Below are 23246 nucleotides of genomic sequence, written 5' to 3'. Positions count from 1 at the left end.
CAGGGTCGTCGCAGGCCGATAGGAACTCCTTGCAGTCCAAGAGCGTTGAAAGAATCGATTTTATACCCACGACAGACCGCGCAGGGGCCTGGCGACATGTGACTGACGGCGCATGTGACGGGCGGAGCGTGGCTGCGGGCTGCGCGCTGCGGGTATAAAGCCCTCCTGGTTGACCCTGTCTCTCTTCTGTAGGTCTGTCGTCGACGAAGGCAGCGGTACACGTACACCATGAGACTTCAAGCCACACTACTCCTGCGGGACAAATTTTGACGACACGCCCTACTTTTCTGCTTGGTGTTGTTTCTAGTTTTACTGTCGGCTTTGAGCGGGGGAAAAGGTGGGAAGGAGAGGGATGGGGAGGATGCGGTGTGGGTTGGTGATGATGGATGTTGATGGAGCGCAGTGGCGGTGTTTTCAGTCACTGCGCGTTGTTGAAGGGGTTGAAGGGATTACCGCAAAGAAACTCCCCAAAGTGCCGATAATTCCTGGTTCGTCGTTCCGAAGCACAAGTAGTGTTCTTCTGGGTCCATAAGCTTTGTTGTTGAAGGGCTGTGTGAGCAGCGACCTGGAAAGGGGGGTTAGAGAGTAGAGTTTTATGCCTTGAGAGGCGTGGCCAGAGGCTACAGCGCAAGCGCGTGATAGCTTCAAGACACGTGGCCGTCAACTAGCTAGATGCGGGCGTCATGGCGTATGTGCGTGCGTGCCCAAGGACTGGCTGCAGGTATAAAGCTAGTCCGCTTCTCCTGCGTTGCCTACTTCTCTACTTTCTGTGTGGCCATCAAAGGGGCAACTCCCTTAAAGCTATGGTATCAGACTTGTTTCTCTTGTCTGTTTTTCTGTCATTGTTTCTTCACTGTTGTTTGAATTGCATGGGGAGGATTCCACGGCGTCGATGCTGGTGTTAAGCATTAGTGAAGCGTAGCGGTGTTGTCCGTCATTTCAATTTGCTGACGTCGTGGACTGCGGGCGGGCTGCTGAAGGGGAAACTGAGGATGGCTACCACAAACAGCTCCCCCGAGAAGCCAAAGTAAGATTGTCAGTAGCCAGCGTGGGTGCAAGTCAACCCCCTTTCTCTTGAACTCCAAGAGTCGCGGAATACCGGGAAAGACTCGTTGGATTGCGGATTGGGCTCCAGGGGCAGATCTTTTATACCCGTGGCGGAGCCTTGACGTACCGCTCTTGCGCGCGGCTGATTGCGTGGCATGTGGCAGTCTTTGGCGTGATAGAGCGAGTTGCAGCGCATGTGATTGATGGATTCTTGCGGGTATAAAAGCAGACTTCTTTCTCATGTCTCTCTTCCGTTCATCTGCAGGACGCCAGTGCCCCACTTGGCAATTCAACATGCCACCACGGAAGACTTTGCTGGGGGATCACAGGATATTCGAGAACACTTGTGGGGAGCCTCTTGTCTGGCATTTCCTGCGTCAAGGAGAGTAGAAAATTGCAGGGTCTGGCGTTGGCGGATGGTGTCCAGCGCCTACGGAGTTCAATATTTTTTATTGTCGCTTCGACCTGTTGAGGCACGTCAGTCTCTCTCTATTTTGGGAAATTTCGACGAACGTGGACCATGCATTGATAGAGAAAAACTGAAGTGACTGTTGTAGAAGTGCCTCCTAGCCACCTAGCCAGTTATATTTGTCGGAAGGGCGACGACAATAGACAAGTCGGATTCTTCCTTTGTTTTGCGCCTCAAGAGCTGTGGAGAGTCACAGAACCTGTGGAGGTGGAAAAGGGAGGCAACAAACGGTGCCTTTATACCTGCAGAAGAAGTTGAGGGCACATGCGTCGCTCTCTGCGCGGTCAGTTACGCGGGACGTGTGTTTCCGACTAGTTGCAGACCTCTGTTTAGTGCATGTGCGCGACCTGGTCTTTTAGGTATAAAGGTGCGCTCCTTCGTCGCAATTCTTCTCTCCTAAAACCTCCTGCCTGTGGCGTATGAAGTGCTAAACACCACAAGTACTCTTTGCAGTGCATCTTGCTTTGTCCGAACTGTTGTTTGCGCGGTGTCTTTCGCGTAGATTGTTGTAGATTCGATGACTGAGCTGGAGGCATGATGGGCGATAGTGTTGTCCGTAATTTCGATCTGGTAGAGTAGGCCAGCTCGGCCTTGAGCTGGAGGGAAGTGATGGGCGGAACTCCTCGCAAGGAGAAAGGGGCGTGGTTCAAGCGGAGGCTCACTCTAACAGTGAAGTCAGGGTTAATGTACCAAACAAAAGGCACAAGTGTTGGAGCGGACAAGCTGAGACCATACGTCGCGAAAGAGTGATGAGAACTCTGGGGTTGCAGCAGATCCTCCGGGCGGAGATTTTGTAGTCGCCGTCGGGTCCAGGGCTGGTATGTGCGTCGTCATCTGTCACGCGCAATTCGCGCGAAGGGAAGTGTAAAGGATCCATGTGACTGCGGGCAAAAGAGTGCCTTGTGGCTTGTGGCGTGCTGCAGTCAGGTATAAAAAGGGAAGCATTACTCCTGGATTGCTTCTCTTGCATCCGCAACTTTTGGGCAGGCTGCTGGCAAGCAAAGTTCTTCGACATCACTTGCCTTTTGAGACCATGGTGTCATCGAGCGGGTACTTTCTCGCTGTGCTTTCTCCGTTTCGTTTCCAGCACAGTGGTGGGTAGAGCGAAGTCCTCGCTTCATATAGGCGTAGTAGTGTCGTCCAGCAGTTCAATACAATGAAGAAAGACGTCATTATTCCACGCGTTGGCTAATTGTGTGACAGAATGGCCCGCCAAAATTCAAGTCAGACCGCACTTCCAGGACTCCAGTAAGGTGCTGTGCAAGTAGAGGACGCAAAAGCAAGTCTTTCGTGACGGAGAGTAATCGCTTCTTCCTCCCGCCTCCGCTGGTGAGCGACAACTGCTTCCCACATGCGCCGTATTTATACTGCCGACCTCCGCAGGCAGCGACGAATGCTCCATATGCACACCATTCCACATGCGTCGATGCCCGGCCCGGAAGCCGGTAGAGGTGCGTTGGTGAGGAGCTGTTAGGGTATAAATACTGCCCACCTCTCGCGCCGCCTAGCTCGTCGACCACAGAGCATGGATGCACTGCTTCCACATTCCCTTTCGACAACTGACACTGTGCGGAGGGATGAAGGCAACATCGAACATACGGACTTGGTGGTTCTGTGTGTTGCTCTGCATGCCCCTGCTGGAGTGGAAGGAATTCCTTGTGGTGATGAAGGACACTAGTGTACGGAGGAAAGGGATGGTGGTGGTGTCCATCGTTGCGCCTGAATAGAGGAAAATGACGACACTCTGGATGCTGGGAATTGTGAGAGAAGACAGGACTGGGAAGCAGCAAAAGCAAAGCCAAAACGTACCAAAGACCGTCTCCATAGAAACGCAGTGTTTTATCTTGCTCAGTGATATCTCTTTCTGCGCATCCATAGACGTTGGACAGTTCGCCGCAAATCAGAGGTCAGTACAGCGCTTTTATAGTCAAGAAGCAGAGCACACAGACACCTCGTCAGCTAGCGCGTGATCGCCGTCCTTGTGATCTGTGCCGAGCGTCGCTGTTGATCGAATCTAGGGCCGTTGGGATATAAAACGCCTTCATCTGCTTCTCTTGGGGCTTCGTAGGGCGACACCTTGCACACATCGCAAACGCAAGTACCATTCCGTCAGATGCCACTTCGTGTCGCGGTCACGCTCTGCGAAACCTTCCACTTGTGTGTGTTTCTTCTCTCGTTCCGATCTCTTCGATTTCGATGTGGGTTTGGTATCTGCAGTCGAGTCGTTGCGTGATGTGGTTGTTGTCGGTCTTCGTTGTAGATGCTCCACGCCGCTGTTTTCGGTTGATGGTGGATCGCGATATAGTTATTTGCTGAAGTGAGCGTTGGCTAGAGGAAACGCTGGAAAAGACTCTTCTGTAGCGTACAGCGCAAGCCTCGAAAGTCAGAATTTCTGGAGGTTGTTTTCTGATAGACCACTTCTTTGCAAAAGACGCAAATAGATTGAAAAGGTGGAAGCAGAGCAGAGACGCGATTTATACGCACCCCTGCGAGGCACATGCAAGGACATCGCCGCCAGAAATCCATGTGCTCAGCGTGGCTGCCTGACGCTCGTGATTCAACCGCTCCAGTATAAAAGCACCTCTTCCTCGCTACGAGAATCATTTCGCCAGGCCATTGTCGAGCTTGTGGCGTACCAACCAGACAGCAGTTTGGTTTCACTTTCCGGTGGCTCCGAGCTTCACTTTCGAGGTCTACTGCCTTGTGTTTTCTGTTTTCTGTTCTCGCTTGCTCTGATTCCCAAGTCAGCGATTGATTTGCAAGAGAGATGTAGAGGCAGCACCCATCAGCATGATTCTGTGGCGACGACGGAAAACGTCTAAAAATTATGTTAGCAACTAGCACAATCCGATAGTTCTTTCCCATTGGCACAAATCCAGGCCAGCTCCATCTGTGACAACGAACAGGAGCCTCGGACAACCGAGAAGAACGAGGAGCCAACAAGTTCTGCGATTTCGGACTGCCACTCCCTTTTGAGCCAGTCGCTTCTTGCTGGCCACGGCTTTGGGGGACCGGCGGCGGAGGCAAGTTGACAAGGGAGCAGTGACAGCGGTCGCGCTTTTGTGTCAATTTCCGGAGGCAGTTCGCGTTCACATGCTCGGCAGCGCTTGGTTGCGTTGTCAACATGGTCGCAGATGAGTAGTGGCGGTGCTCGGGGGTGTCGTAGGTATAAAAGCCTCTCCAGTGCCTCACTCCTTTTCCATTTTGTGAGCCAGCGCCTTTGCACGCTCCCTTCACAGCGACCATGGGTATACCTCACTCCTACTGCCGGCTTGCGCGCTGAGCACACTCTCAGAGATGAGTGACACTGTAATTCCATGCGTACTTTTTTCCCGCTGCCCACTTCTCTGTCTCTCATACTCCGTTCTACGCCGTCGATGGATGATAAAGCTCGCCGCCGTCATTGTGCAATTGTAGGGACAGGGCAGAATTATGACTGTCCACCGAGAGCCTGATTGACCAAAAAGGGCGCCAGCCGTCGACAGTATGTTGCCGGCCTCTTAGGCAATGCCGAGTCACAGCAGTGGAGTGTGCCTTCGCGACCTTTTCGATGTAGGGACAGGTTGTGGATGCTGTTGCAAATCGAAGAAGTAGAGCGGCTGTTTTACACCCGCTCGGTACGCTGGCGATCATGTGCGGGACCACGTCGAGCGGCTATCACACGGGCGGCTGGCGCACGAGGTGGCGGAGAGCTTACTGCCTATAAAATCTCCCGAGTTCTTTGCGGATTGTCTGTTCACCGACAAAGAAGCTTTGTAGAGCGACGACAAACGAATATTAATTCCGAGGTAGACCCACCTCTGTCCTGGATCTGTACAGGTCGTTGTCACTGGAGAAGGGAGTCTTGTGAGCATTGAGCAGAGCATTGTGTGGCGATACTGTTCATTGTTTGTGGACGAAGATGTTGTGCTTCGGCGTATTCCCTTGATTGTGTTGAATGTTGAATTTCTGCGAGGATCTGACAGGTGACAGCAAAGAGCCGAGAACTGGACGAAAGCATACCGTGGAAAGACAGAACGCTTATTCCCGTTGACAACACTGTTGCTGCAGGATGTTCCTGCCCGGGATTCCAGAGGTCCATGAGATTGAGGAGACGAGGAGACGACGGCAAAACAACGACAGAAACGACAACAAACAAAGAACGCGGCAGAATTCTGAAGTCGCCAGCGCATCGCGTCAGCCGCTCACCTCGCCTTCTAGCCTGTTCTGTCCTCGTCTTCTCACCACTCATCTTCCCCTTCGACTAACGCCTGCTCGAAAGCCTGCCCACAGTTCGGCGCGACTCCGTTTCTTCTTTGCCTTCTTCTCCATATCGCTCGTGCCCGAAGAATCAGGTCTGCTCTTCTCTGCATCAGCGGCAGCGGATCCAGTACCGCCGCTTTCAACGCCCGCCGCGCTACCACGATTGCCGCTGCTCTCAGCGAGGACGCCGGATCCCCGAACAGCGGCGTCTTCCCGCTGGCCGTCCCTCGACGCTCGACTGCGGCTTCGCGCGCGCTTCTGCTTCTGCGTTTCCGCGGCCTCTGCATCGGCAGACCCATCAACCTCAACTTCCTCGGCGCGCTCGGTCTTGGTTTTGTCGCCTTTCCCAACTCCTGCCCCACCAGTGCTAGCTCCAGCGCTAAAGAGCCCTGAGATCGACCGCCGGAGCGACCGCCCTCGCCGCATCGAACCCCATGGCGATCGCCGAAGCCCGCCGCTTGTACCGCCGTTTGTGCCTTCAGGGGCAGGAGGGAGTGGTATGGATGACAGATCGGCAGCGGTTGTTGCGCGGGAAGATGAGGCGAGAATGGGGAAAGACGGCATGTGTGGCAGTGGTGCGATGACGCTGATTCTGTTGTCGGGCGCAGACTCGGCTGCGCCATGTGACTTGGCTGGGGCCGCCGCTTCAACAGTGTTGGAGTTCGTTGGGTTGTCTGAGGATCCGTCATCTTTGGCAGTCTCTTCTTTGTTGGAGTTGGTGGCAAGGTTGTCCTTCTGCGCGTTGGGCGCGCCCGTAGCGGAGTTCATGTTTGGTAAATTTGACTCCAATCTCAAACTGGCCGGGTAAGGTAGAGATGGAGAGGATGCTGTAGCTTTGAGGAGAGCACTTTCAGGAGTACTACCCACAATACCAATCAGTGTGGCCGATCGACGCAGACTGCCCGTAATCGAGCGACGAAGCGACAACGAGTGGCGCAAAGACATCGATGCCGAGCGCTTTAGGCTCTGGTGTTCCTTCTGAGGATCTTGGTCCGGCCCTCGTGACACTCGTGACACAGGTCCAACCGGCTCGGGTTGAGTCAGAGGTACAACAGGCGCAGGTGCTGATGTCGCTCTATCATTTCGATTCGGCATCGGGTTGTAAATGGGGCCAGGAGCAGGTCCAAGCATGCTGGCCACTGTGCTTGCAAGAGAAGGGGTGCTGCCGCTTGCAGTCAGCGGGCGTCGCCGTGAAAAGGAACCGTGTCTCGATATTGAGTTGGAGAGCAGCTGCAGTGAAGAGCGCGAGGCCGATCGTCGAGGTCGCGCGATGTGTGTCGGTATTTGAGGCGCAGGTGCCGACTCCGGCTCCCCATTCATTATGAGATCCTCGTTTGCGACATAACCGCCGTAGAGATAGTCATCAGTGGAGTCGAGAATGATGGATCTTGTGTCCGTATTCCGAGGGTTGAGCGTCAAAGTGCGAGACTGGTTGCCTTGGCTTGAGCTGCGGACATGATTCATTGTAGTGCGTGAGAGGCGGCGTGGCTGTTGTGGTGCGAACATGCCCCCATCAAGGAATTGCGTGGAAGCTATGGTATTGCGGCGAGAAAGAAACGTGGGCGAGGGCCGGCGTCGCTGGACGGTCGGGCCTGGAGCGGCATCATCCTCGTTATCATGTCTCTCGTAGGCGTCCGGGTCAACGTGCGGAGCTGGCCCAGGGAGGGACAGAGTTGGTGTAGGCAAGGACAGAGACAAAGACAGGGACAATGTTGATGGCAGGTCGAGGTCATTCTCGTAGACAGGAACATTGGGTTTGCGTCGGCGTGGTAGACGTCGCCTGGGAGTTTGGTCCAGCTTGGAAGGCGTAAATTGGTCAAATTTGAAGGAACCGAGCTGTGACGTCTGAATTTGTTGCTTTCGTTCTTGCAGATCTCGCTGGTCTCGTTGATGGCGGAATGGGAAGCGTGGGTGCAGCAACGAAAAATGTTTTCTCTCCACCACTGGACCCGCGGCTTCACGACCCTCACTTGCGACGCGACCGATTGGCGAGGGCGAGCTTCTGGACGCCGGCTCAGGCACATGTAAGCGGTCACGGTTCGTGCGAGGGATGCCGACATATTCAGCAGAATAAGGATTGAACTGGGCGGGCCATACGAAAGGTTTAAGCGTTACTTGCTTCGCCATCAGGACGAGCGGGTGGTTGCTCACAGAAATGGAGCTGGGTGCCGGAGATGCCGGGGTCGAGTCTGAACCCTTTTCTTCCCCTTTGGCCTCAGAATCAGATTGGGATAGTTTCGCTTTCCCGTCTCCCTTCCCATGTCTCACTTCAGGCAATGGCGACTCTTCTTTCTTGGGTGCTGGAAGAGGGGCAATGGCAATGTCTCTTCCAGGTGGATTGAGCCGGTGGAAGACGTAGCACGGGTTCCGCGTTGCATGGCCGTATTCATTCTGCAGGGTCATGTGGTATGCCAGATCCGAAGCGTCGATTCCAGACGTCGAGTCCAATAAAACCTGATTCATGGCCTCGGTGAACGACGCCTGCGGATAAGGTGTTGTGCGTCGCATGGTTAAGAATTGGAAACACCTGTCGCGCTTCTCTTCGCCAGAATTGTCGGAGGAAGCAGAAGAAGACGAAGATGATGGAGCATGCGCGTCTGGCGTCTCCAGAATCTGGCTAATTTCATTCCCGCTTGCAAAGTCAATTGCTGCGCTATCCTCAAGCACGGCCAGTACGTCGCTCTTGACATTGTTGTCGGCCAAAAGTTTGCTTTCGATAAGCTTCCATGACATTGAGGCACATGGCACGTCGAATTCGAAAAAGTCCCGGTTGCTCCGGAATTCGAGGTCCTGCGACCGGCTCAGAAATCTTGCGCGCCCCGCGTAGTAGATGATCATGAGGTCTGAGCGCCCTCGAAAGTCGCGGATCAGGTCGCTGATGCCTCGCGTAAAGTATTGCGATACATCTCCGTCTGTTGGGATTTCCTCGACGCGCACATCGAATCGATATCGGCAGCGTAAAGTGTGTTCGAGGTCGAAAAACTGATTTGTTAGCAACATTCGCCAGTGTCGGGTCACCCTTACCGATATTGCTGGTCGTGGATCAGACCACGTAAACATGAGCACTCCCACCCTCTTGTACGGCGTGTTGATGGGCACGGGTATCGGTGACTCTGATCGCGATTCCGATTTCCTTAGGAGGGACTGTGTTGTTGCAGTATCTTTCGGAGACTGACCAACAGTGCTTCCAGTGCCACATGTGGTGCTGTCATCGTCATCGTCGTCGGGGACGTTGGTCTGGAGACCTTTTGCTTCGATCAATTCCTCGAGCAATGAATCAACGTTGCCCCGAGCGGTCTTGTCATCTTCGTAGATGTTTGCTTTGTCTTTGCTGTTCCTTTGACTCTTTCTGACTGGCTTACTCTGCGGGTTCAGAGACAATCTTCGGGAGGCACCTCCGTCGCCCTCGTCGAAATCTGACCGAGGAATCGAAAAGAGTGCAAGCTGCTCCAAATGTCGAGCCACGTGTCTTTTCAGATCGCGCGCCTCGCGGGAGCAAAGATTGCATTTGCCGCCTTGACTCTTGACTGGTCTGCGGAATCGCGCCAGTAATTCGGGTTGGACTTGATCCGCATTGTGCTCGTCGCGCATGTGTGATTGAAATGCAGTTTGATCTCGGTAACGTGCGTGGCCGGGTGTGTTGCAGTAGAATTGAGACCGATGATGCGAAATCTCATGCTCCCACCAAGCATCGCGATTCTCAAAGACACGGTCGACGAGACTGCATGAAGCGAAGGTGCAGACGTAGGGTTGGAGGTCACGGAGGATGTGATTTCTGCGGCAGTCAATGGTTTGTCCTTTCAGAGGATTCCGTCAATACCTACTTCCATTCCGTATCGGACGGTACATATGGCGTCATGAAGCAGTACTTGCACTCGAATCGCGTCATTCCCAACCCTGCAGAGTTTCTTGGCCGAGGCGGTATTTGAGGTTGCTGCTTTCCCACCTGCGTGCCTGGGGGCGTCGAACTGCCAGACGCAGAACCAGGCTCAGACGGGGCGAACAGGACGCTGTCCCTGATGCTGGGTAGCGGTTTGTCGCCCTGTCCTTGGCTGTCGAAATTCTCTGTTGCCGCCGTGTTTGGGGGAGCGTCTAAGGCGGCGACTTTTTTCAGGCTTGGTACCGAGGCTCCAGCAAGTGAGACGCTCATCCGAAACTCGTCGCGTCGGCTCCTAAGTGATAGCAGTAGCTGCCGTCGGCGCGTAATCATTTTCCCCAAGCGCGTAATGACTTTGGGGTCAAGGTTCTTGTCTGGCAGCTTGTCTCTGACGTGCAGAATATCAAAGTGCTCCCGGGCGATACCACCTTCTAGTTCCTCATCTTTGATCTCGTTGATCGAGTTGCGGTTGCGAACGGGGACCTTTTCTAGTGTTGAGATTGTCGAATTGATTGAGCTCATCAATTTCCAAAAGTCAGCGCTGAGCTTCTTGGTAGCTGGCGTGGTTTCGATGTCGTCTGTCGGCTTGGCGGCCTTCGACTCGTCTTCCACTGCATCTCGTTGGACCTCTGCATCTTGAACATCCGCTTGGCAACCAGCTCCATCCGAACCTTTCAGTCCTTGAGTTTCCCCGTCTTTCGGTAGATCTTGACCATCCTTTTCATTATTGTGGCCATCCGAAAGCATGGAGAGTGCCTTTTCCGTATTTTCCTGGAGATTTTGCAACAGCTTGACGACCTGGTCTTTGTAGAAAGATGCTTCGCGCAGCTGATAGTCTAGCGAAAGTCGAAAATCCTTCCCGGAGCGCGCAGCGCCAGATTTGTCGGCCCATATGGTGTACTTGTCGAATTCACCAGCAATGACGGTCATAGTCTCTCCATGTTGCTTTTCCTTGTCCTTGGCCGCGGCACGGAGCGACTCGAAGGCAATGTAGCTGTCTGCAAAATTCTGAGAGATCGACATGATGAGTGGTTGGCACTGGAAGTTCCGACAGACCCGATGGCAAGTTGACAGGACTAGATTTGGTGGTGTCCGGACGAGGGTCCCGACAGGCGGCAGTGGGAGGGCGACGCGACCCTTAAAGTCTGAAGCGTCGAGCCATATTCGTTTCGCGAAACTGGACCAGCACAGCCCGCCGCATCCGCCGACTCCGTAGTCAAGACTGGTTTCGAGACAGGAGCTTCTCTTGGCGGCATATTTCGGGACAGGACCTTCATGCAGTCGAGTTGTTCATGGTCAGACGCCCGACGAAAGTCCACTCGGCGCATGCCAGTCGTTCGAGAAAGACGCTGCGGAACGTGGGTAGATTCCTATTCGAGGGATTAGAAAGCTCGCACGAAAGGTGTCATCGGCATTGCTTTGATGGCTTTGGAAACATCCCATGTCAAAGGGGCGTGCGCATCATCAAGCGACAGCCATGCCTTCGATCGCTCAAAAGCTGGGAGTTGGTAGCCGTTCCTCGGCTGCTAAGTTGTAATCCCAGCGAGAAGGATTCCGAGCCGCGTGCTTATCTGAAGGGGGACAGTCGTTTTGCAAAAATTCTTGCAACGCAAAACATTTGAAGAGTGGATGAACGAGGGCGGGCTGGATTACAGCGGGGCGGATCTGGGGCCAGATCTGCGACGGGATTTCTAGTGCCCGTTGATGCCGTGAGAGCCCCGACACCGAGTTGACAATTGAAACGCGTTAGCTGAGTGAGACATGACCCTGAGGCCATCCCACTTTCAAGATAGCCATGCCACGAGGGACCATCACTGGTACAATCAGGATGTCGCGTAGTTGTTCCTTGAAGGGTGATATCTTGAACCGTCACGGGGCTGTCACGGGGCTGCATTTGGTCGAAGTTGAAATTTGCGTGGAGGAAAGACCCTCATTTTGACCCTGCGTCTCTGATACGCTTGTAAAGGAATTGCAGGGCTCTTTTGCAAATGAATGACGCTGGTGTTGAGGTAGTCTGGTCATGATAAGGTTATGAGTAATCCGGCCTAAGCGAGTACGAGCGTTAGCGAGCCGGAGGTCCCTGCCACGACGTCATTAGTTCCTCCGCATCTCCTCCGTATCTCTTCTGGTTTGTCGCTGCAACTTTGGCGCTCGAAAGGGAATTCAGACTCTCCACGTCAGCCATCAAGCCCAGGATTACCTTCACGCGAACATGGATGTTTCGCTCCCCTACCACGAACCAGGAATTGTCACCATCCTGGTCCAGTCGTCTTTTCTCCTAATCCTCAACCTCATCAATGTAATCGTCGACAACACGCTCTACTGCGGCCTTCTCGGCCAGATCTTTATTGGCGTGGCATGTGGTACACCAGGTGCAAAGTGGCTGGGAAAGACCACAGAAGAGGTCATCGTCCAGCTTGGATACCTTGGCCTGATCTTGCTGGTATACGAAGGTGCGTCTCCTTCCTTACCACCGCAATGTGTCTAATGGAACCAGGCGGCCTGTCGACTTCGTTTGCATCGCTCAAGGCAAATCTCCTCCTGTCTATCGCCGTCGCCATAACCGGAATCGGCCTGCCAATTGGCCTTTCGTTCATTCTCCAGGACCTGGTTGGTGCGACTCCGCTGCAGGCCTTTGCTGCGGGCGCGGCGCTCTGCTCAACAAGCCTGGGCACCACTTTCACCGTCCTCAGCACGAGCGGCCTTACCAAATCCCGTCTTGGCGTGGTTCTCACGAGCGCTGCCATGATGGATGACGTCGTCGGCCTCGTCATGGTGCAAGTCATTTCCAACCTCGGCGGATCTTCTTCATCATTTGAAGCGACGACTGTCATCAGGCCTGTCTTTGTTTCTCTGGCCTTTGCCGTACTGACGCCTTTGGTTTGCCGTTTCTTTGTCAAGCCTTGCACGCTTTTCTTGAACAAACGCCGAGAAGCGAACCCGAATGGAACACTGCAAAGGATCTTTTCCCAACCAAATGCCCCTTTTGCCATTCACACGGCCATTCTTTTCGCGCTTGTGTCGGGTGGAACGTATGCGGGAACATCTAATCTGTATACTGCTTACATCGCGGGGACATGCATTAGCTGGTGGGACACTGAGCTCGCTCATCAACCAGTCAAGAAGAAGCCCAGGCAGAACAGCACCTGCGAAGAGCATTCTGCATCTGCAAGCCCTAGCCAAACCGACTCAACAAACACCGTCGACTCTTTGAGCATCCAAAGCGCCTCATCCCACATCACAGGCATTGAGGTCTACGAGCGCTTCTACCAGCAAGCCGTTGAAAGAATTCTTAAACCACTGTTCTTTGTGTGTCCCTCATTCCTTTGATTGACTCTTTTTCTAACGCGCTCGCAGGCATCAATCGGTTTCTCAATCCCAATTTCGCGCATGTTCGCCGGCTCCGTCGTCTGGCGTGGAATCGTCTACACGCTGCTCATGCTGCTGGGTAAACTCATCTGCGGTCTCTGGCTCGTGCGCTTTTCGATCCCAACGACGGGCGTGCTTGAGCACCTCAAGCGGTTTGGCTTCCGTCTGCCGTCTGTGCCGCATCTTGTGGGTAAGTCGGGAGCGACAGGCGGTGCCGCACCAAAGGGAAAGCAGATGGAGAGAAATGAAAATACTGCACCGCCTCAAGACGCAGCGCAGATGGCTCCCTCGAACGCCCCAGAATTTTCCTCTCAAAGCTCCACCGCCGCAGCTGCCGTCGCATCTCCTACGTCCACAACCACGCGAAACACCACTCCCAACCCCGCCACGCCAATCTCTCTCTACCCCGGCGCCATCATAGGCAGCGCCATGGTGGCGCGGGGCGAAATTGGCTTCTTGATCTCCTCTGTCGCGCAGAGCAAGGGCGTGTTGTCGGATGAGATCTTCCTCGTGGCGACGTGGGCGATTATGCTATGCACGATCATCGGCCCCCTGACTGTTGGGCTACTCGTTAGGCGGGTCAAGACGTTGCAGAGTAGTAGGGAGAGTAGGAGGGATGTGCTGGGGGTGTGGGGAGTTGATTGAATCACGGGTATGTTTGCTGGCCTGTGGAGAAGATTGAAGGCTTTTCTTTCTGAGCGCATCTAATCGCTCAGATGAAGAGGTAACTTGCTAGCTACTGTTCTACCACAACCACCTAGCCTTTCGACCACAACATTGACCCACCACTCCATCGTTCCGTCATCCCATCGCTCACTCCGGCACCTCCTGCTCATGGCACACCTTCTTGTGCTCTTTCCAGTGCTTCTTCTGGCAAGCGACATCGCAGTACTTGACCTGCTTGCACCGCATGCACTTCTTCAGGCCCTCCTTCTTGGCCCAACAACCCGCACAGCGATCGCCGCCATCCAGGTCCAGGCCATCACCAAAGAACCTGGCAAAGTCATCCCACCTCGAAGTTCCCTGCACATCAATCGGATCGACATACGGGACGGTGAAGAGGATCGGGATCGCGACGCGCGTTGCAAATTGCTTGGCAGAAGCGTAGGGCGAGTCGGGCGGAAAGTCGTCCAGCATGAGACCCTCACCACAGCGGCATAGGCTGGGATATGGGTTTCGCGCGGCCTCGGTGCCGGGATGGCCCAAGGGCGACGAGGTCCCGTAACGGCAGTCGCTGCGGTGGGTCCACGAGCGGCAGCGCTCGGCGCTTGCGATCAAGCATTGGTGCCAGATGGCTTCGTGGCTGGGCGTGTGCATGGTGCAGCCGGTGGCTTGAAAAGACTTGATGCCGCCTGCGCGCCGGGCGACTGTGACTTCTTTTCGCGCCAATGGGAAGGCATAGGCGTCGAGGAAGACTGAGCCCGTGGAGAAGTCGTGACGAAGCGCCGTGATGACGAGGGCAATGTGGGCCTCCTTCACTGACTTGTGCGGGCGGACGAAGTGAATCGTTTTGCCCGCAATGTGGAGGGGTGGCTTGCCAGCTGCGCAGTCTTTGGCGATGGACAACAGCATTCCGTGGACGGAAACCTTGAGCAGCGTCGTAGGGCTCGGGCGCTCGTGGTCCGAATGGCCGTGGTTGAGCCAATGGTGGAATTTGTTGCTGTCCTGTTTGCTGTAGGCGCGCCTGGCATACGCCTTGAGCACGTCCGCGTTCCTTTCAGAAAGGTTAAACTTTGGCGAAGCATGCAGAGCAACGTGCGGAAGCACCCAGAGGAAAAGTGATCCCAAGGGGTCTCGAGAGAACGGGAGCATTCCTTTCAAGGGAAGACCCACGAGCGCGTACGAAAGTGACGCAACAACTTTGATGCCATACTTTGGATGCTTGTTCACGTAGCAGGCCTTGACTGATCTGGGGGCGATGGGATGCGGAAAACGAACAAAAATGGGGTCGCAGCCGACGCTCTTCAAAGTGACAGACACGCTGAAGAACGTATCGACTCGCAGTTCCATTTCAGCGCGCCGCATGATGGCATACGCTGTGGCTGACAGATGCGGGAAGCACTGCTCCACAGTCATCACTATGGCCTGAGATTCGTAGAGGTCGAGCTTCGCCAACTGTCGGTCTCCAGTCGAGGGGGATGGTCTCCTTGGCACCGTCACGTCCGAGTCCCTGGCCGTCGTGGGAGGTTCCCTGAGGACCTTCAGGTGCGCTCCGTCGGCAAGGCTTGTCTCGAAGACGGTGGTCTTGCCTCCCAACTTCTTGATGAAGTAATCCGTCTTGGGAATCGGATCAAAGTTGAGACTGACGCTCAAGCCCTCTCGCGGGCCATGAAGGAGCGTAAAGAGGGGAACCTGGCAGACGACTACGAGATCTCCTGTGCCTTCCCAGCCGGCCTTGTTCTCCTGCACATGACAAATCCCCACCACTTCAGACTGGACAAGGGTGCCGAAGAAGCATTGGAAAGAGTGGAACTCATTCGTCTCGCCCAAGGTGTGAGAGACGGCCACGTGCAGGGGGAGCGCCACGACTTGTCCAAAGTTGTCGTTTGTGAACCACCAGAACTTGCATCTGGGGACGACGAGGGCGAGGAAAACAATGGACGGGACGTCAGACTGACCCAGTAGGCCAACATCCTTCTCATGTGGCGGGAACATGTCGAAAGGCTCGTCGCCGAGATCCCTGGGGTCGGCATTCAACAGCACATTGTCGAGGAGGCCGAGGGCGTGCAGTTGAAGCTGCAGCTCCAGGATGCGGTGCTCGCCAATCGACTCATGATCGACTTCCTGCTGCTTTTCGAGGAACAGAGACAGGGTCGCCTTCCAATCAACCTCCACACGCGATCTGAACAGGTTGAGTAGCAGTGCGAAGCTCGTTCGCGTGTAGTAGCGTTGGTCGCCGGCAACACCTGCAAAGAAGTCGTCTGCCATGGCAATCAAACTCGAAAGGCCGCTGCATCGAGTCTCGTGCTTGAACATATTCTCGTAGAGCCGAACGAGGTAGTCGGAGAGAGATGAGGGCTCGATGGTAGGCGTGCGAGCTTTCAATTTGTCGAAGAGATAGTCCTCTGCAACGGCCATGATGCGCCAGGGAATGCGCAGACGGTATTGGGCCTGCTTAAAAGCCTCCCACAGCGTAGTCTCAGCCACGAAGCTGTCTGCGCTGATGCCAGTCAGATACTCCACCGGAACGACACCTGAAAAGAGTGCGATGGTCGACACGTCAGAGCACAGCGCTTCAACAAGTGGGGTGAACATCTCGAGGCTGTTGCCTTCGGGGTCCGCCCTGAGGAGGCTCTCGGTGTACAAGATTGAAGAGCATTCGGGCCGCAGGAGAGGAACGACGGCCGGCAGGAGGTTGAGCATGCCCACTTTGTCGGCAAGGTTGGACGTGTCGATGACGTCGAAAACGAAGGCTGGGTCCTGAAAGAACTGGCTCGGCTCCGCACTCCAGGCATTCTTGTAGGTGTACGTGAAATTGGGAGGCTCCGACACCTGAGGGTTGAGGGCTTGGAGCGCGTAGCAGAAGTTGACCGCGTCTCCGCATTGAAGAGCAAAGCTGACGCACTTTGCCTTGGTATAGGCTCCAAAGGTTGTCGCCCAGGCTCGGAATTGCGCCTTGGCCGTACTGACAAGTCGATTGACTGCTTCTGGGTCACAGCCCTCCTCCTCTTCAAAAGCTGGCGCCAAGTGAAACCCCGCCAGTGGATCCATACCATAGGGGACAGTAAACTCGCCATCGATGGCTGACTTGACGGCGAACAGAGGATTGAAGAGACCTCCTTTGGTAGGCCAGAGCTGGGCCAAATCGCGCTTGTTGCCGCCGACAACACCAGTCTTCCAGAATGCATCGAGAGCCGTCGACAATGTTTTGACAGACTGCTCCGCGTAAAGGCCTGCGGCACGAACACTCTGGACGACAAAGCTTGCATCCCGGCTCCTCCGATTCAGCCGAGCCAGGCTGTGTTGGCCTCGCGGATCGTATCTATCGCGCATTGGAGCGGCGGTATACTCCTGCCACAGCGTGTGCACGCGGCTCAGGCTGTCTGTGTCGAGGAAACGAATCCATGAGCCGTAGGGGCACGAATTCCAAGCCTCAAGAGAGGTACTATATTCGGCGAGCTTCTCTGCCTTGCCCTGGATGAAGTACATTGCGCCGTCGGGAATGCAAATATGGAAAAAGACGTTCCACGCCAAAGCAAGCATGTCGTCCTTTGGGCCGCAGTTGTCGAAGCCATCGGCGATGAGTGTGAGGAGGAAGATGTTTCTTGCTGCGGCTGGGTCAGCGTAGCTCGCCGACTACTCGAGGAGACTTACCAATGATGGCTGGCTCGCTGTCGCAACAGGTAAAGTTGAATCTCTTTTGGGCTGTGCTTGAGGTCAGCAGTCGTCGACATGCGCGGACAACCAAAGACTCACGATCAAAGCCCTCGGCGTGCAATGAGAAGAGAATGCTGCGTGGGTCGCCCCATTCGAGCGAAAGGACGTCGACACTCGCCGGTTGAGGCTCAGCAGCGACCGTCTTGGGAAGATCACGGAGCAGATTCACTGCAGGCGTGTTGCCCAAGGGGTTGTAGTATAAACGAAGACGGGCATGACGCTTTGGAAACATGTTGACGATGACTCAGTCAAAGTTCCTGCTCTACCACAAGGAAGTCAGCTTTATAATGGGAGGGGAGGTTTGCTTGAGGTTTGGCCTTGGAAGTCGGTACTCACTCAGCTGGTTGGGACAAACACGATCAGGCACTGAAGAGAACGTCGAAATGTTCAGATCTCAAGGTGATTGCAGGCTTGGGGTAGAGTGAAGATGCAGGGCAGTTTGGGTAAACACCACAGACCCGAGAGATTGGTTAGCACCGGAAGCGAGCAACCCAATCGGGCAGTTTTGGCGAGACGATGACGTCACTGGTGGTGATTTCGGTTCAGTTCATTTCCATCCTTGTTGTCTCTGCCGGACCCGACGCGTCTTTTCGTGTCCTCTCTGGATGACACACTCCCTGACGCGTCGCGTAAACACAACCCTCCTCTACGCGACCGAAGACGAAGTACCTCAATGGAGCAATAGAAGTTCTCCGTCACCATCCAACACCTCTTTCTTTCTTTTCCATCGCTGTATGCTTACGATCGAAAAGACTCACTACAACCGGCGCTCGCCGCCATTGGCCATCAATAGCACCCTGTCGCCGTCGCTTCACTTCAAACGTTTCGGCAAAACACCCGGATCTTCGGCTGAAAGAAAAGAGACAGGAGTAATATGGATACCAGTAGTGACTTGTCGCCAATTTGCTTCATTCGTTTGATTTCCGGCTTCTTCAAGGACTCGATTGCTGTTCGAAGACCGCCAGACTATTTCCGTTCTTTGGAGTCCACCTTTCCGTCAAAATTGCAGCTCGACCAACCAAGGAGCGTTCACCGGCTCTCCGTCCTTCCATTCAATCGCCGCATTGACAAACAAACACTGCTCCCTCCCGCTTTCTTTCAAAGCTTCTGCGCTCGATGGGCTCAAGGAAGAGTATCCCGTACGCCTTGCCTGGTTCTTTCCGACAAATTCTTTCGGGTAGCAAAATATGCCATCTTCCTCGTCGCTGTCGAACCGTATACGCTGGGCGCCGTATCCTGCGTGGATGTGTCCGAAACAATGGAGGCGGGGTTGTGCGCGGATGATGGCATTGCGTAGGTGCTCGCAGCCGGAGCTGCGCCCGTCCTCGGCTTGGTCCAAAATGTACTGGGGAGGTCCGTGTGTCATGACGATGTCTATCCCGTCTGGTATTACGGAGTCAGGCTTTGACACATTTGTTGCCCATTTTGGCGTGACTTCGGAAGGGTTGAAGCGGTCTTCACCTGTCGGGTACTGGAATGCGGATTGTCCAAATCGGGGCGTGTGTGGAGAGGCGAATACCGTGAAGGAGGCTCCGTTTCGGAGCGTAAACTTGTGTGTACCCTCTTGGAGGAAGGTGACGCCATTTCTCTCTGCGACTGGACCAGTAACGGCGGCCAAGGAGCGTTCATGGTCCTCCTCGTTCCCTCCTTGGCTGAGGAAGTACTCCCGATCGAGCGAGATCTCGTGGTTTCCGGCAATTACAAGCTTGAGCTCAGCTGGAATTTTACCCAGCATCTCCAAGGCAGCTGTGATACTGGAATGGTCTCCGTCTTCGGTCAAGTCTCCACAGTGGAGAACCACGTCCACTTCTGGAGCTGGGAGTCGGAATGCCGCTTGTGGTGAGTCTTTTAGATCGAGGTCGTGGGTATCTGAAAGAACAAGGAATCTTACGTCCTTGGGAACTTGGCTGTCAGTCGCGTGAAGTACGGTAGAGGATACCTTTTTCTTGATGGGGAGTTCTTCATCGTCGACATCAGATCGTCGACGCTTTGCGCCAACTTTGGTCTCCATTGCGACACCTTGCTTCGTGATGATTGTGGTAGATGTCATGGCAAGATGAGTGGAGGACAGAGAAGAGCAGAATTGGTGGTGAACGCTGTTCGTGATGACGCAATCGGACGGTTTGACTTGAGGGGTGTGAGGGTGAAGCGTTCGATGTCTGAATCCAAGTTTTTGCGTCGGGGGAATCGAGCGGCTTGGTCGGTAATGTCTTGTAAGCGTGAAGGCGTAGCACTCGTCGGGTCGAGGGTCGCAATTCTCTTTATAGGTCCAATATGCAATTATTGGAATCGAGGGATGTCGACCAACAGTACCGTCGGTTGGGTTGGGCTTGTTATGCTTAGCGGTAGAATCATGCGCTTCGGTCTCTTCCGTGGTCAACGTGCATGTGCTTCGCTCCGTTCCCGTTGGTTTGTATGGTTCGTGGGTACTGGTCTCTTGTCTATGGCTGGGGTGACGCCTTTAGCGTTCGCACTGTGAATCCAAGCCCTTGTTTTTATAACGTAATGTGTCTCTTTCGCGTGTTAGGGGAGATCCGATGTGTTATTTGATCGTGGTCTGTACTGGAACAAGTGTGGCTGCGTCGGACAGGGTCAAAACAAGAAAGAAAAAACGGATCTGGAGGCCTTGAACAACTTGTCGAGTCGCGGTAGACACCCAGTTGTTCTGCGAGTAGATAATTGTTCGGTCTAGCTAGACTGTACGGTTGACGTCCCCATATGGCCTAGCGCCGGCTTAGGTCAGGAGCTCTTGGTGCCAAGAGCTCCTATTATAGATAGTGAGTAGATGAGGTGCTAAGGTTGTTTTATTAAGGTGGTGCGAAGGGTCGCGCGTCACCGCCGCGGCTGAGCGAGCAGCACGTGACTATCTAGCTTACATAAGCCTACTCCCTGCTCCCATCAAGTCCTCCACCTGCTGAATCCGTAACAGCTCCTCCCACAACACTGCTCCCTCATTCGAACTGTGGTCCATGTTGTCAGCAAAGCGACCCTTTTTGTTGGATTTCTCTTTGAACCGTGGCCCATGTTGTCTGCAAAGGGACACTTTTTTTGTTCTTTCTCTTTGAACTGTGGTCCGAGTCGTTAGCCAACCTGAATTGTTCAGTCATCGCGAAGAATTTCAACAGTGGATGGTTGACACCTACAGGGATAGCAACATGTGCAAGCTACCTGACACGTCTACATTCAACGTTTTTTTGGAGGCCAGCCAGCGAACACGCCATCCACCAACCGTTTCTGACGTTGGATCCCGTCCATCACACCGAGATGGCGACGGAAATAAGAGCCCAGGCACGGTTGAAGGAGATATATCTGATCGATTGAGTAGGGAGGCACGCTCGCGCGACGATGGAGTGCCTGAGATGCTTCAGCAAGGTCATACCGTCTCGGTACGGCGGCACCGACGCGTGAAGACGGAAGAAGGCAAAGGCAATAGTTGTTGAATCGCTCAGGAAGACAGAGCAAAGGTACTGGATTCTCACCACCAACATCACACCATACCTCCATTCTGTAAAAGTCTGCCTTTCTCATTGTCCTGCTTTTGAAAACTAATTTATCGATAGATCACGGCTCTGGTTCACCCAGACCACCAACGAAGGGACTCCCGAAGCTTGCAGCATTTACACGCCACGCTATTTCCCGAACACCGCCCATACGTACGCGGCTGGCAGTGGTTGTGCGTGTCGCATCAGAGATTTCGTGACGACATCATGCTCTTCTCACCTGTCGGTAGAAAGAAGGCTGTCCAAGTCTGCAGCCCGCAGCTCCGGAATGAGATATATTCTGTCATTGCCAACAATTGAGGATACCGGTATCGAGGAAAGTTCAGACAACCGGGTCGAGGAGCTGATAGGACGCGGAGTCGTCGCCAGCAATGACCCAAAGTAGAAAGCAGTGGTGCAAGGGTTTCAAGGGCAACCAATAGACTTGAGAAGGAGCAATGGCAGAACAGCATGTCTCTGAAGAAGATTCATTTGCTTTGACGCCCCTTTTATTCTGAATCACCATCTCCATCCCACCGACCAGCATATCTTAGCATCCTCAAACAATCCATTCTTATCCAGCCATGTCCTCCGCCGAGACCACCTTGTCATCCATTAGCCCAGTACTGCTCGCTGCCTTGAAGGAAGCATTCCAAGAAGCATCCATGCTGGTACCACCACCCATCCGATCTGTATTCGTCCTTGTGGGAGGGGCCGCCATGCTGTACCATGGTTCCACAAGGCGGACCGACGATTTGGATGTGGTGGGAACAGCGGAGGCGCTTTGGGCTTTCTTGGAAGGGGCAAGAGCAGACGAGCGGTTTTCGGTGATGATGGATGGCGGTAGTGCTTTCGATTGTCCCAGAATTTCCTCTTACGGCGGTATTGACGTATTTGCATAGCCTTCGTCGTCTACCACTCCCCGGTTGCCGGCTTGGCAGTGCAAATTGACCTACTCCGTCTTGGGGACGAGGCTGTCCCGGAGTTGAACTTCGCGCCGGTGGCCTTCGGTTCTGTCTTTGTGGCGGCGCTCCCTGATCTTTGACGCCAGAAGGCGCAGTCACACGCCGCTGGTAGGCGTGATGACGGGCGCTCAGATCTGGACGACTTCCTGTGGATAAGCGAACAGATGGCAGTGGCTGGGTTGGAATATGACGCTCTGAAGTTATTCATTGAACTTGGATCTACTCTTGGTTGGGATCAGCGCATTCGATGGCCTTGATACAGTTGACCGAAAGGCGGCCCAAGGACACAGTGCCGTCTAGCTTCCCCTAGGACGCTGTTTCCCATCCTCTCAGAAAACTCAAACGGGAGATGCTGCAGTTGCTCGTCCAACTTTCCCGAGAGATTGTCGGCGATGTCTTTGTCTGCAAAGTCAGTTGCCGTCTCCGAAAACGTCCAACGGCAGTCGAAAAGCTTCATCTGCATCCCAATCCTTGGGTGTGGAGATGACTTGCTGGGAGACGCTTGCCCATACAGAGTGACGGTGGGGAGCTTCAAGCGGCTCTGGCGAGGAGCAAAGCCCACGCGTGTGGTCTATCATCATATATACGCGCCTTGGAGTGACAATCAATGGCTGGGCGACGACTGGCTGTTTGCCCTTCCACTCAGGCGTTTCGAAAGAGCGGAACCTGTGCGCAGAAAGGATCGTCCGTAATACTGCTGCAATCAGTGCTCAGACCCGAGTCCAGTCTCCCGAAGCAAAAGCGCAGAAGTCTTCTCGTCGACGAGGCTGGACTTGGCGAAGTTCGACGGTGCGTATCGACCCAGGCAGTGGTGGTGGGATATATACGGCTCCATGCATCTCGCGGCGTTCGGCTGTAATTGGAGAGGCTGAGAATTCCTTGGTATTGGGAGCAGCCGATTTCGTTGGAAGCAGCAGAGAATAGTGGGAGGCACTGGCGAAGGAAGAGCCAGGTATGCGGCTTTCTCGAGACGGCGATGATGTCAAAAAGTCATCGACGTTGAATTGACTCCGCGATAACGAGGGACTGAACAAGATGCGGATGCTCCCACGAAGACGCCACAGACTATAGCAACAGCCCCAGGCCGTGACCTCGTCTGCTGCGTGATGGATCGCGACGCGGGCTATGAGCAGAGGAGCCTCAGCGTGGACAGCTGGACTTGCGATGGAAATTCGAGAATGGTGACTCCCAGGGCGATGCGATTTGGTCGTGGCAAAAGCATTGCAGATTCCCACGCACTGTGAGAGAATATAATGGAAGTTCTGATGGCTCCCTTTTGCGACAAGCGAGACGACCGCATGGTCTGGAGGGCACGATTGGCAGCTTCTGTCAACAAAGAAAGTCGGTCACGGACGAGGTCTTTATCGCAGGCGACAACTCCGTGGGTCCAGCTGTATTCGTTGCCTGGTGCGTCTCGTCTG

At 54.3% G+C, this 23246-nt stretch overlaps 5 protein-coding genes across 5 annotated transcripts; 1 reads left to right on the top strand and 4 right to left on the bottom strand.

The window, feature by feature from the left end:
• Positions 1-2533: 2533 nt before the first annotated feature.
• J3D65DRAFT_625022 (uncharacterized protein) lies at positions 2534-3467 on the bottom strand. Its single transcript, XM_066800308.1, has 2 exons — positions 2720-3467; positions 2534-2610 (listed from the first exon to the last, which is right to left on the bottom strand). Exon 1 carries the CDS (start codon positions 3390-3392, stop codon positions 3021-3023), a length of 372 nt encoding a protein of 123 aa, XP_066655449.1. The 5' UTR covers positions 3393-3467; the 3' UTR covers positions 2534-2610; positions 2720-3020.
• Positions 3468-5378: 1911 nt separating this feature from the next.
• Positions 5379-10792, bottom strand: J3D65DRAFT_374991 (uncharacterized protein). The gene is made up of 3 exons (XM_066795732.1): positions 9583-10792; positions 8783-9533; positions 5379-8740 (listed from the first exon to the last, which is right to left on the bottom strand). The coding sequence occupies exons 1-3, from the start codon at positions 10656-10658 to the stop codon at positions 5744-5746; spliced, it is 4824 nt and encodes a 1607-aa protein (XP_066655448.1). The 5' UTR covers positions 10659-10792; the 3' UTR covers positions 5379-5743.
• A 977-nt stretch (positions 10793-11769) lies between these two features.
• Positions 11770-13733, top strand: J3D65DRAFT_374964 (Sodium/hydrogen exchanger family-domain-containing protein). The gene is made up of 3 exons (XM_066795731.1): positions 11770-12088; positions 12133-12944; positions 12993-13733. Exons 1-3 carry the CDS (start codon positions 11848-11850, stop codon positions 13647-13649), a joined length of 1710 nt encoding a protein of 569 aa, XP_066655447.1. The 5' UTR covers positions 11770-11847; the 3' UTR covers positions 13650-13733.
• Positions 13734-13817: 84 nt separating this feature from the next.
• On the bottom strand, positions 13818-17613 carry J3D65DRAFT_677291 (uncharacterized protein; the record flags this gene model as incomplete). The annotated part of the gene is made up of 3 exons (XM_066803641.1): positions 13818-17272; positions 17319-17369; positions 17421-17613. The coding sequence occupies 3 exons, from the start codon at positions 17611-17613 to the stop codon at positions 13818-13820; spliced, it is 3699 nt and encodes a 1232-aa protein (XP_066655446.1).
• Positions 17614-18378: 765 nt separating this feature from the next.
• J3D65DRAFT_667963 (Metallo-dependent phosphatase-like protein) lies at positions 18379-19392 on the bottom strand (the record flags this gene model as incomplete). Its single annotated transcript, XM_066803070.1, has 1 exon — positions 18379-19392. The coding sequence occupies one exon, from the start codon at positions 19390-19392 to the stop codon at positions 18379-18381; it is 1014 nt and encodes a 337-aa protein (XP_066655445.1).
• Positions 19393-23246: the final 3854 nt, after the last annotated feature.

This window comes from Phyllosticta citribraziliensis, assembly GCF_038025025.1.
Source record: "Phyllosticta citribraziliensis strain CPC 17464 chromosome Unknown J3D65scaffold_6, whole genome shotgun sequence".
In the NCBI taxonomy this organism is placed as follows: Eukaryota; Fungi; Ascomycota; class Dothideomycetes; order Botryosphaeriales; family Phyllostictaceae; genus Phyllosticta; species Phyllosticta citribraziliensis.
The sequence above is the reverse complement of the archived record's forward strand: the minus strand, read 5'-3'. Positions and strand labels throughout refer to the sequence as shown.

Coding starts and splice junctions, on each gene's coding strand:
- J3D65DRAFT_625022 (XM_066800308.1), bottom strand. CDS start 3,392: ATGGATGCGCAGAAAGAGATATCACTGAGCAAGATAAAACACTGCGTT.
- J3D65DRAFT_374991 (XM_066795732.1), bottom strand. CDS start 10,658: ATGTCGATCTCTCAGAATTTTGCAGACAGCTACATTGCCTTCGAGTCG. Junction 9,534..9,582: donor CCGTCCGATACGGAATGGAA/GTAGGTATTGAC, acceptor TGACTGCCGCAG/AAATCACATCCTCCGTGACC. Junction 8,741..8,782: donor ATCCACGACCAGCAATATCG/GTAAGGGTGACC, acceptor CTAACAAATCAG/TTTTTCGACCTCGAACACAC.
- J3D65DRAFT_374964 (XM_066795731.1), top strand. CDS start 11,848: ATGGATGTTTCGCTCCCCTACCACGAACCAGGAATTGTCACCATCCTG. Junction 12,089..12,132: donor GATCTTGCTGGTATACGAAG/GTGCGTCTCCTT, acceptor TAATGGAACCAG/GCGGCCTGTCGACTTCGTTT. Junction 12,945..12,992: donor TTCTTAAACCACTGTTCTTT/GTGTGTCCCTCA, acceptor ACGCGCTCGCAG/GCATCAATCGGTTTCTCAAT.